The sequence below is a fragment of the Dendrobium catenatum genome, unplaced genomic scaffold, assembly GCF_001605985.2.
Source record: "Dendrobium catenatum unplaced genomic scaffold, ASM160598v2 fragScaff_scaffold_183, whole genome shotgun sequence".
In the NCBI taxonomy this organism is placed as follows: domain Eukaryota; kingdom Viridiplantae; phylum Streptophyta; class Magnoliopsida; order Asparagales; family Orchidaceae; genus Dendrobium; species Dendrobium catenatum.
In genome coordinates, this window is record NW_021318645.1 from 218,357 (window position 1) to 230,960 (window position 12,604).

A 12,604-nucleotide genomic window follows, 5' to 3' on the forward strand; every position below is an offset into this window, starting at 1 on the left:
ATGTTAATATTCATTGTTGCATCTTGGGATTCTTATTCTTATACCTAATTATTCCAAGGCATCTTATTTAGAGAGATGGTGGCAATTCTTCACTTTAAGGCTCATGATTTGTAAAAGATATTAACAAAGTGTACCATAGGAGAAAATCCTTTTCATCTTGATAAACTTAGGTTAATGTATAGATTTAGTTCATGATGTTTGTTTTGTATTTTGAGATTCTAATATGTTTCTCATATTTGCATAGCAATTTTTGCAATAATGGAAGATGTTTCTTAATGTGAATTGGATTTACTGTTGAAATGACCCAAAAAAAAGTGAAGAAAGATAATTTGACCTCTAAATGATGATGAAATATAGGCATGGGGGGTAACCCAATGAATGGTGATATTGAGAAAACTGGGAGATTTCCCATTCTCTCAGGGCTATGTAAAATATGCATTTGTAATGCTGCCTCAAGCTACTAAAAAGATAATATTCCAATCTATTAAAAGTTTAAAGCATAATTGAATGCAACAAATTGGCTGTGCGGCCTCCTTTTTTGTCCATGATATACTCTTGGTCCATTATTTTTTAATTCAGAACTCTAGTATGCCATTTATTTGTGTGCTTTTGTGGTAACGTCGAATATTGTAATCATATTGTATCCTTAGTAAAAAGTATTCCCCAAAGAATCATCTCTTTGCTAATCCTTCTTGCTCTTTAAGAAACCGTTAGAATACTGGTCATATGGTGAAGATATGATGATGATTCTAATAAAAGTACAAAACTACAGATGACTGATGCTGGGGATCACTTGTTGCTATTTATTAAATTTTTTAATCATTTCATCTTCATTGTTCACTTGACATGGGAAGTTCATTTATGAACCTAAACTTGACCTTGCAATATTCTGATTTTTGATTACTTTTACTAATGTTTGGTCATTTTGTTTCTTTTAAATTACTTTCATTCTTGCGCAAGCACACATGCATGCCTAGATTTTGCCTTTATCTAAATTTTATGATAATTTTTTTAAGAAACTTTCAAATTTAGATGGATCAGGTATTATGTTTGCTTGAACATTTAAGAACATATAAATTACTGTGGTATGCACTATGCACTTTTCTTTTTTATGTTACTTTCAACTTTTTTGTCAGTCATATGCTTGTATATGTTTTATTATCTACTTTATGTTGTGGTTGCTCCTGGTTCAAGTAGGAGGACGATTTAGTTGTTCGTAGTATTATTATCCATTTTATGCTGTGGTTGCTCTTGCCTCTTGATTCAACTAAGGGGATGATTTTGTTGTTTGTCGGCAAGAAAATATGGATTGTTTGCATATGCTTGAGTAGATTTCCTAGCATGTCTTACCAAGTCCTTTTTGTTCCATACAAGGCACACTGAAATGAAAGTAGTTGTTCCAGAAAGTGGCGTCATTGCTTTACATGCAGACAACATGATAATCAACAAAATAACTGTCGACGGGAAAGATGCTGAATTTGAATGCGTTCCTCATTATCAGTTTGCCGATGATGAGAGCAGTTGGTCCTCAGTATCTTGCTCAAAGTCAGCTGCTGATGCAGCATGCTCAAGTTACATTTCATCTCTCAATAGAGAAACTTCTCCGAATCTGATTATTACATGCTGTAATAAATCAAAAGAGCCACAAAGCAGTATGGGACTAAATGTTCCAGAGAATATTATTCAAAGTTCATGTGCAGAGCAGGTTGTTAATGGTTGCAATGAACATTCTCAGGATAAGGTGACTTCACCAGTTCATTTGCATTTGCTTTCTTTCAAATGTGCTTTGAAGAAGGCTCCACTGGATTTTTTGTTTAGTATGCTGTTTGGTTTGCAGGATGTGAAAGTAATTTGTATAGATTATTGGTTAGATCAGACAGAAACTGGAATCCATTTTGGGGAACGTCTTCTTCATACTGATAATCAGATTAGACGTGTCCATTGCTGGTTCCCTTGCATGTATACATTTTCACAGCATTGCTTGTAAGTTCACTTCCAACAAGTTAAACAAAACTTAGTCATTTTTCTGGTGTACTATATAATATTGATATACAGTTTGTAATGATGTTTCTGTTTAGGTTTGACCTAGAGTTTACAGTTAGTTCTAATTTCGTGGCTGTCAGTAATGGTGATTTACTTTATCAGGTATGTACTTTGAAGTTAACTTTCCAGTTTACTACTGGATAGATATTTGTGAATTCTGCTTTCTTGTTGTCATTTCCTTTTGATCTAGCCATCCTTTTGGGTACATCAAGCATGTCATTTTATTCATGCTATTAGATTCTTTAAGTTAAATATGTGATGAGTTTGGTTATGCATTTAATGGTATAATATAAAATTGCCTTACCGGGTTCTGAACAATTTTATGTTTCATATTTCTTGTAGAATGTTAATTTTGCTCAAATTTGATGTTAACCTTCCAGTTCATTGCAAAAAAGTGTCATCTGATTTTAGTGTTCAGTTTTGTTGAACGTTGAATTGACATGGCTTGTCTGGGTTTGCCCTGAACTTATTATTTTGAGGGAGCAAGAGAAAGTGAGTGAGATAGATATTTAAGAGAGAAGGGGTTGTTTGTAGGGATTCTAGTAGATCTAGAGGGGAGTAATAGAGGGGCATTAGAAGTGGTCAGCTGTCATCGGTTATGTGGTCTTCAATATTTGTAAGAAAGATATATTAGAAATAGGAAATGTCTAACAACTAGAGGTATGATGGATATCAGATTAGCAACACATTTGATCTTCTGATTGTGTACTTGGTGAAGGGAGGAGTATGAGAGGTGGTTAGTGTAGAGGGAGAAGAGTTCAGGTACATCTCCAAAATAGGGGAGTTAATGGAATGGGAATAGTGACCTCAATGGCATGGTCATTAGATGAGCCTTTGAGATTGGACTTGATTGGAACACCCCACAATACCCTTATCATCAACACAGAGTGTCACAAAGAAATCATAACATTCATCATTTTGAACATCTAATACTTTTAATCATTTGAATACTTACGTATATTCCATCCACAACACAATACATTTTTTGAATAAACTGAAGAATATAAATAGTCCCAATTGAATCACAAAAGTAATTACATTGTCACTAAAAAAATCAAAATATATCACCACAATTTGATATGATACATATCTCACATGAAGACTCATAAACATGGCTAAACAGTAAAACCTAAATATTCATTAACCTGAGCTTAATCTGCTTCAACTTTTTCCTTGTAACAATATCCAATATAAAAATTGGTGAGCTATGGAGCTTCTAAAATCAGCTGAAATTATGAGCTATGAACCAAATAAAGGGGAATACTTTTGGACAGGAATTATGAGCTGAAAATGAGATAAACTACAAGTATTAATGAGCTGGAAGGAAGAAGAAGTTCAACATTAATATTTTGATCCCCCCCTCCTTTTGCCTACATCACTATGATATTGGTTTGTTAATGTTATGCTTCATATCCCCCCCTTTTGCCTACATCACTATGATATTGTTTTGTTAATGTTATGCTTCATAAGCATTAAACTTGCCTTTTTTCCCCTCATATTCTACCATATAAGTGTTTTTAAACATATCATGGATTGCATCTCTGTCATATTTCTATGGTTGTTCTGATAATAGATGGTAGACATCCATGAAAATCACATCACACAAAACTTTTTGCTCTTTATTACCTTTGGAGAACTGCACTAAACATTGTTTGGAAATTTTTATCTCATTGCTAGCCAAGATAATTTATAAGGTGTAGGGTGCTCCTGAGTGGAGACTTGATACAATTTGATGTAGGCAGGGGGGGGGGTCAAAACATTGCCTTGTCTCTTGGGCTTTTGGAGGTTTCTCGATTTGGGATTTGTTGTTCAGTTTTTGCTGTTTTGTGAGAGCTGCTATGATTCAGCTCATTATTACTTATAGTTCTCTCTTTTTTTAGCTCATTATGAAGAGTAAATGAGGTTATTTCCCCCTTGCCTGTAACCCTTTGGTTCCCCCATTTGGTTCCTTTCCCGTAGCTGATTCCATCCCCACTTGGCTGCTTTCCCGTGGCTGGTTCTTCCCCCCCTGGTTTTCATGTTCCGGTTCTCCTGGTTTGCCTATTCCGGTTCCCCACTTGGCTGCCTTTCCGTGGCTGATTCCTTCCCTCTTTGGCTGCCTATTCCGGTCCCCCCTTAGCTACCTTTTCCGGTTTGTTGTGTGACTGTTCGGGTGCTGTTCTGGACTGACTATTGGCCTTCAATTTTCCCCTTTTTAATTAGTTTAAATGGGTGAAACTTGGGCTGTTTAGCTGCCCCCTTTTCCCCTATATATATTAGATGTTTTGTAATCAAAAAGGATGTTATGGAGAGATTTTGATTTGATTTTTGGAGCCAAAACCTGTGAGTTTTCTTTGTGAAAAAGCTTGCAAGCTTGTTCCAATCCTCTTCTCTTCTAGGAAAGCTTGTGAGCTTGTTTTCTCTTCATCTTGAATTCTTACCTCTTTCTTCTCTCCGCAAGTTCGACGCCAATTGTATCTTTCTTCTCGGCGGATGAAAAGTAGCATGCAAGTTTAGGATCATTTCAAGTTATCAAACCGATGTTGTGTCTTTCTATTTAAAGTTGTAAGCGTCATTTTATTTCCATAAAAGTTGTATTTTTGAGTATTATTGTGTATTTTCTACTTTCCTAGGAATCGTATAATATGCTTGCAAAAGTTGGGTTCTCCCTATACTTTTGCTTGCATCAATTTGGTATCATAGCTTGTGTTTGTCGAGTGAGTCTTGGTGTCATGAGAGTTTTTTGTTATTATAAGTCTTCATATGTTTTGAGTCTAAATGGATAGTCCATGCAATCATCCTTCGGAAGCCTCATGTCAAGATTCGAATGAGTCCCAAGGAGAAATTGACTCTGTCAAATTTAAAAATCAACCACCTATTCAGGATATAAAGATTCCTAATGTAGAAGGGATTCCGTCGCAAGGAAATTCTACAAATCTCCTACAAAACGAGTTGTATAAAATTCAATATCAAATGTACTTGTGTACGGAGAAATTCGAGAAGAAGAGGAAATTTCTGCAAGCCCAGTTTAGGCAAGAACGTGTGATCCAGAAAAAAATATGTAACTATGATTCCAGGGCTTGATGCGGCACCTTCGTCCCGTTAGGAACATACTCAAGTAATATCATCCAGAAATGAGGATTCTCAACCAGGGGAGAATCTGACGTAGGCAGGGGGGGGGTCAAAACATTGCCTTGTCTCTTGGGCTGTTGGAGGCTTCTTAGTTTGGACTTGGTTGTTTAATTTTTGCTGTTTTGTGAGAGCTGCTATGATTCAGCTCATTATTAATTGCCGTTCTCTATTGTTTTAGCTCATTATGAAGAGCAAATGAGGTTCTTTCCCCCTTGCCTGTGACGCTTTGGTTCCCCCACTTGGTTCGTTTCTCGTAGCTAATTCCATCCCGTAGCTGATTCCAAGGTGCTTATGGAGAAGCAGTTGCTACAGTTGGGACCCATTGCCACTTGCCAAGGAAGAACTTACAGGATGACATTGGCGGGGACTTTGTCCCCTTTGGTGAACATGAGGCCTCCCCTAATTGCATGCCCAATGGAGCACTTGGGACTCATACTTCTGCTGGAGCAATGGGATATCATCCAGCCTTCATGCTGTTTTAAACTGCCTTCTGGTATCTTCCCCCTATGGAGTTGTTCTGTGAGCACCAGTGTGATCGCTTGGGCATGTCATTGGGGTAGGCCTCCTTGTAAACCAAAGGGGCTCTACCTTGCTACTTTTCTTACTTTTGTTTTGAAGTGTCATACTTTTATGGATTTTGCTTTCACTAGTTTAGCTCTTCCCACTTTTGTTTTTTTGTCTTGGGAAGACATAGTTTGTTGTTCCATACTACCTTTGTACTTTCCTTCTTATTAATGCAAATGCAACTTTCAAGATTCCATCCCCACTTGGCTGCCTTCCGTGGTTGGTTCTTCCCCTCTTGGTTTGCCTGTTCCAGTTCCCTTGGTTTGCCTATTCCTGTTTCCCACTTGGCTGCCTTCCCGTGGCTGATTCCTTCCCTCTTTAGTTGCCTATTTCGGTTCCCCCTTAGCTACCTTTTCCAGTTTTTTGTGTGACTGTTCGGGTGCTGTTCTGGACTGACCGTTGGCCTTCCATTTTTCCCTTTTTAATTAGTTTAAATGGGGGAAACTTTGGCTGTTTAGCTACCCCCTTTTCCCCTATATATATTAGATGTTTTGTAATAGAAAAAAGATGTTATGGAGAGATTATGATTTGATTTTTGGAGCCAAAACCTGCGGGTTTTCTTCGTGGAAAAGCTTGCGAGCTTGTTCCAATCATCTTCTCTTCTAGGAAAGCTTGCGAGCTTGTCCTCTCTTCGTCTCGGATTCTTACCTCTTTCTTCTCTCCGCAAGTTCGACGCCAATTGTATCTTTCTTCTCGACGGATGAAAAGCAGCATGCAAGTTTAGGATTTCTTTTCAAGTTGTCAAAGTGATGTTGTGTCTTTTTATTTAAAGTTGTAAGCTTCGTTTTATTTCCATAAAAATTGTATTTTTGAGTATTATTGTATATTTTCTACTTTTCTAGGAATCTTGTAATATGCTTGCAAAAGTTGGGTTCTCCCTATACTTTTGCTTGCATCACAATTTTTTCACAACTTTCAACCATTTGACTTGATGCTATATTTTCACAACTCTTCCATCAATAACAATATTACCCACTTTTCTTTGCAAGACGCATCTAGCATGGAAGATGTTGTGTCAAATCCATCCAAATTCTGGATCTATGGCTATATTCAAAATTGTATTTTTGAGTATTATTGTATATTTTTTACTTTCTAGGAATCTTGTAATAGCTTGCAAAAGTTGGGTTCTCCCTATACTTTTGCTTGCATCACAATTTTTTCACAACTTTCAACCATTTGACTTGATGCAATATTTTCACAACTCTTCCATCAATAACAATATTACCCACTTTTCTTTGCAAGACGCATCTAGCATGGAAGATGTTGTGTCGAATCCATCCAAATTCTGGATCTATGGCTATATTCAAAATCCTACAAACCATAAGAAATTTTCGATCATCTTTATACACTAAGTTTTCATTATCATCAACAACAACAACACCAACAAAACAGGGTGGTTGTTTTTATTTTTATTTTTTTTCCTGGGGAGGGGTCTCTTCAACTAAAGGCACATGTTGGTTTGGAAAATTTGATGCAATGTGGCCAAACCTTGAACATCTTAACCCATTTTATTACTGAGTTATTCTAGTTGGATGTGTTTGTCTTATTATTTTCTGATGCTTGCCAAAGATTTGGTATATTGTTTTTTTTTTGGGGGAAGGGGGGGGTTATTTTCTGATGCTTGCCAAAGATTTGGTATATTGTTTTTTTTTTGGGGGAAGGGGGGGGGTGGCGTGATGTGTATTATCATGGGGTTCCTTACTGAAGTTATGGAAGCCTTGTCCTAAACCAGGAGAGATTCTTAGTTTGGAATTTTTGTCTTTACCCTTAGAGCTAACATAGTGATATCAGATAAGGTTCAGTATTATTGTAATTATATTATACTTTTGCAATGGCAGGACTGCAGTCCATATATAGAATCCTTGCTGAATGCCACACTACCTAATGAAGGAATGAAATACTTTGACTAAAGAGGTAGGACGCTTGCACGATATCATCATTTTGAACAATTTATCAAGCAGCTCTGTATAAACAGCAGAAAAGCAGGACTTTAGTTGTAGCATGTATAGAAGGGCTTCTGGAACATAAAAAAAAAACAATCAAGCAATAGCAATATCGGAAGGCATGCTATAAGAAAAACCATAAAGGCATGCCAAATGCATAGAGTTAGTTGCATTGCCCATGAACTGCCAAAAAGAGCATGCCATTGCATGGAGAGATTAGAATTTCATAAATCTGCAGCTTGGAATATATTTGTCAGAGCAAGGGTAAGGAAAGGAAGATTGTAGGCTGAATACGCAACAGTTGATTTTTTATCATTCAAGAACAAATAGCATCATAAAGACCTTGACAATAGCAGTGAAATCAGAATGGAAGATGATGAAGACATCATCAGGAGATTCCAGAATGTTTATCACCGGAAGCATCAGAGATCGACGGCTACGATTAGGAGCATGTATTTTTGATATATTTCATGTTTTGGCTTATTTTATTTCAAGTTGGACGATTATACCCTTGCTTATGTTTTGCTTTGAGTTGTAGCCCGGAGTGCATTCCAGTCGCTTCTTGTCTTTTCTCTTTGAGACATACATATATGACCCTTAGTCTTGTATTAGGGTTAATGTTTGATTAATGAAAAGTGTTTCTGGTTTTCTTCTTTAGAGCTTGTGAGTTCTTGAGTGGTGAAGTCCCAAGGTTTGGGCAAAAGCAACCCCCACCAATCGCCGGAGGTGTCCCGGGCTCATGGTTCGACTTATTCCCCTTGCTTCAAGCCGTCGGCCAATCCTTTTGCTTGCTTCAAACCGTTGGCCACCTCTAACTCTTGCTTTAAACCGTCGGCCACCCTCATCTCTCCCCCTACCCGCCGACCCCTTAGCCCCTCTTCCTTCACTAGCCGCCGGTCACGCTCCACCACCACCGGTCTCCCCTCCATATCACCCCTCCTAACCGCCGTCCATCCCCATCCTTTCCTCTTAATAATGATTTCAATCATCATTAATACCTACCTAAATTAACCTACATAATTTGGGGAAAGAATTAAATTCAATTTGAAATTCAAATTTGAATTTCAAATATTTTCCTAAATTAACTAAGCTAAATTAGGAAAGTTCCTAAACTTAAGTCTAATTTAATTTAAATTAGATTTGATTGAATGACCCTTTTCCTAAATTAGATTATGGATTTAGGAAGTTTTAAATTCCCTCCCAATTCCCCTCTCCCCCATGCATGCTGCTGGCCCCTAGCTCCCTCTCTCCTCTCTCTCTACTTCCATTATCCCTAATTTGAATTTGAAACTCAAATTTTCAAAATTCAAACCCCTTTCCTATTTCCACTAAATCTGAAATTAATTTCAGATTTTATTTATCTTGCCATATTCTAAACCCTAACTCTAACTTTGCAAAACAAATCCCTCCCCTCTCTTGGCCGACCCTCTCCCCTTCTTCCTCCTTGGACTTTCTTCTTTCATGAGTTATATTCCCAAGAGAAGAAGAAGACAATCACCCCTTCCCAACTTTCTTGCTAGTGCATGGCCGGTCCTGAGCTTTACCACGGATTCGTTTACGACCTGCAAGGTTTAGTGGATATTCTTCAATCCTCTTTCTTCGATCTCAATTTGGAAGTCGACGACTCAGTTGAAGATTACGTCAATTGCATTTTGTTCACCTTAGCACCTTATATTGAAGAACATCTACCCTCCGGACATTGGTGAATCACCGGACATCCACCCACGTTTCCCCCTCCGTGGATCAAGACCCTAGGCGTCCTATCACTTGTGGTGGCATCGTTTGGTTTGCGGAGATTTTCTTTCCGCTAAAACCTTTCAAAGAGCGTAAGTCAGGGAAACTCAAGGTGACTTTTCTAACTGTTAAGTGGTGGATTTAATGTTTACAACATTTAAGTTTATGTTTATGATTGAAGTTATTTTAAGTTCTTGTTATTATACACAATTGCCATAACAATATTGAGATTCTTAAATTACTAAAATCCCATTTGGTGAAACATTAGTTTATTGTTACTAAACTTAAATTAAGTTTTTATAAATTCTTAAGCAATTCCTAATTTGTTTCACATCAGCAGATCATTACATGCTAGACATATAGGAAATTACATGAATTGTACAAGCATATGAAAACAATTCCATTTTGTGTTTTTATCAGAGGCAGAAAAGAACTGGAGCAAAGACAAATAATGAACCAGGAAAGCAAATTAATTTAGAAAAAAATGCTGCTAGCGTGAATTTATCACTCAGGTAAACGCATTTATATTTCAGAGGAAAACAAAACCTGAACATAAACAAAACAATCCTACCGAGTACAGGAAAAACAAAAAAACAACCCTAACATATGAAAGAGCTTGGCTCAAGTAGTAAATTGTTTAAGCCAAAGCAAAACTAATAAACTAGATAAAAAAAAAAAGAGAAATAAAAGATCAGTATGCAGTATGCATGTTGTATCATTTTTTCCTCCTCTTTGTCATGCAAAATAATGAATATTTAGAAGAAAATTTCTGAAGCTGGAAATAATATCCTGCGTCAAGGAGTACTCTGCATGTCAAGTGTGTGGTTGTGAGATTACAAAATTGTTGGTGTTGTGTACTCAGAGCATCTAAAGCTGCCCTTGATCGGAGTAGTACTAAAAATTGCTATTCAAGGTTTTAGAAGCATTCACAATTTGATTTTCTCTGTAGAATTGAGATGAGGGAAGAAAGATGATTGCTGACTATAGATTTGTGCCTATTTTCTCTTGGATTTAAACCTTAGTGACCCGGTCTTTTTCTTGATATGAGGTTGTACTTAAGGTTACTCAAATTGCTTTCCCCTGTGCGGGACTCCACACTTATCACTTACTTAAAACCACTTCTACATAATCATTCAACTTTGTTGCAATGCAGTGTTGCTCTTTTCTCTAACAATGGTAGCAAACTCAGGAAAGTTTGCATTTCCTCGTCATAGACTAACGAACTAGCCATCACATGGATGCAATTTTAGGTTTATCCATCAAATGGATGCCGTTTAAAATCTTTTACATGTTTGTTTTCTGTAATATTGTGTAGTTGATATATATATTTTCCTCATTACTAGATTTAACTCAGTGTTTTACATGCCAAGGCGTTGTTAAACCATGTTCCATCACCAATGAGGATGCTTTTGTAATCTTGCAAATTATTAAGAATGCATGTTATCATAATATAGTTTCTTGATACTAAATTGACCATGCGACAATTCAAATTGAGAGATGACGATGGTGATGAAATATAATTCCTCATGTGCCATATTTTATTAATGTGCTAAAAGGGTATTGATATTGCAATATCTATTAGTTCCTTCTTAAGAAACTGGTAATTGAGGGTCGAGAAAAAAAGAAGTGTGTTACTGGTCTTTTTAGTTCCTTTTGGTTTCATGGCAATATAATTGTTCTTTGTTGATGAATATTTTCGTATCGACCCGACTCCGATTGAGTCAATTCGAAACCGACTGGTTTCGATCGCACTCGATCGAGTGTCGTCGAAGCAAAATCGGGCCCTAATTTGTTGAAGATAAATTAAAATTTCATCAAATTAATTTTAATTTAATTAAATTCAATCCAATTTAATTTAATTAAAATCAAATCAATTCGAATCGAACCCATTCGAGCCTCGTCAAACCAATTTCGACGCAATTCGATATCGATTTGAGCCCAATTTCGTAAAATTGGCTCGATCTGACCCATTTCGACTCAAATCGACCCTAATTGATTCAAATTGGGTTCAATCCGGACCCAATTTTACCCCAATGTATCAAGTCATGAATCAATTCAAATCCCAAGTCAAGATTTGAATCAAACGTCTTGGATTTCCTCTAGAACCCCGCTCTGTTTTCCGTCAAGTCGCCTGATTTCCGCGGCTGTAGCAGGAAATCTACTCGAGTGCGATTTTGGCGTGCAGGAGCGGGAGATGGAGAGGGGAGCCTCATTTGGCTCCTCCGTGCTTGTTCGTCCCGAAGAGAGAGCGAGCGAGAGAGAGGCGGAACCAAATCCGCCCCAGGTGTGCGGAGCCCCGATCCACAGCATCAGCACAGAGAAACCCCAAACGTCATAGTAGTTTTCAAGGGAAAGCCACGGTGCAGCATTTAAAAGGGGTATAAAGGCCACGGCAATCCAGCAAATAAATGAAGGAAAAAGGCAGCAGCTCAAGAGGTAAAGAAGAAGAGGAAAAGACAAGTTCCACTCACCTTATAGCTTGCACCTCATAATGAATTTAGAGCTAAACCTCAGCTCATAATGAGCTACACCTCCACATGATAATAATGAGCTTGCACCACTAAATTTTCAACAACTAAAGCTCAAAACCGAAATTAGCCAAGGCCCATATGAAACCAACAAGCAGCCCAAAAAACAAGATGGAAGATGAAAGGACAAGATAATGAAGAGAAGGAGAGGGGGAAGATGAAAAGACACAAGGCAAGAAATTACAAGAAAAACTCAACTTGTGTTGACCCCCCCTTGTCTACATCACTTTCTCATTCCGAAGAAGCAAACCAAAGGTTGAGACCTCCGTTCACTTCCTTTCTCAAAGATCAACGAAGTTAGTTTCTTTACCCCCTTCCTCTTTCAACTCCGAAGACCTCGAAGCAACAAGGGAGCTGTTGGAAGCTTCCAGACAGCAAGGGAATGTTCTAAAACCTTCCAAACAGCTGTTTGGAGCCTTCGAAATGCCTTGGACAGTGGCGGCGACATCCGGAGCAGCTTGGACAGCGGTCTTCCTCCCTCGGAGCGGTTTGGACAGTGATCCGGAGTGTGAATAGGAGCGTTAGGACAACCTGAGAGAGGTAAAACACTAAAACTTAGGAAAAGCCCTAAGGCCCCCTAGTCGTTGATGTGTGGTTGACGTCCCCAAACCATAGGTCCCTTAGAAACTTAAATTTATGCTTCCCCGAAATCCCATGCTCGCTGTCCTCTTTGTAAACTTG

At 37.8% G+C, this 12,604-nt stretch overlaps 1 protein-coding gene across 5 annotated transcripts in view; it reads left to right on the top strand.

Annotated features, from left to right (window-relative positions):
- LOC110097248 (transcription initiation factor TFIID subunit 2) overlaps positions 1–12,604 on the top strand; it is a 114,944-nt gene that overhangs the window by 773 nt on the left and 101,567 nt on the right. For 4 of the 5 annotated variants that reach the window (XM_020823515.2, XM_020823514.2, XM_020823516.2 and 1 more), the window contains exons 2-4: positions 1,375–1,741; positions 1,838–1,983; positions 2,079–2,145. In XM_020823515.2, coding sequence (XP_020679174.1) covers positions 1,375–1,741; positions 1,838–1,983; positions 2,079–2,145 — 580 coding nt within the window. The remainder of the gene's footprint in view (positions 1–1,374; positions 1,742–1,837; positions 1,984–2,078; positions 2,146–12,604) is intronic. The other variant, XM_028692894.1, reaches the window with a different exon arrangement.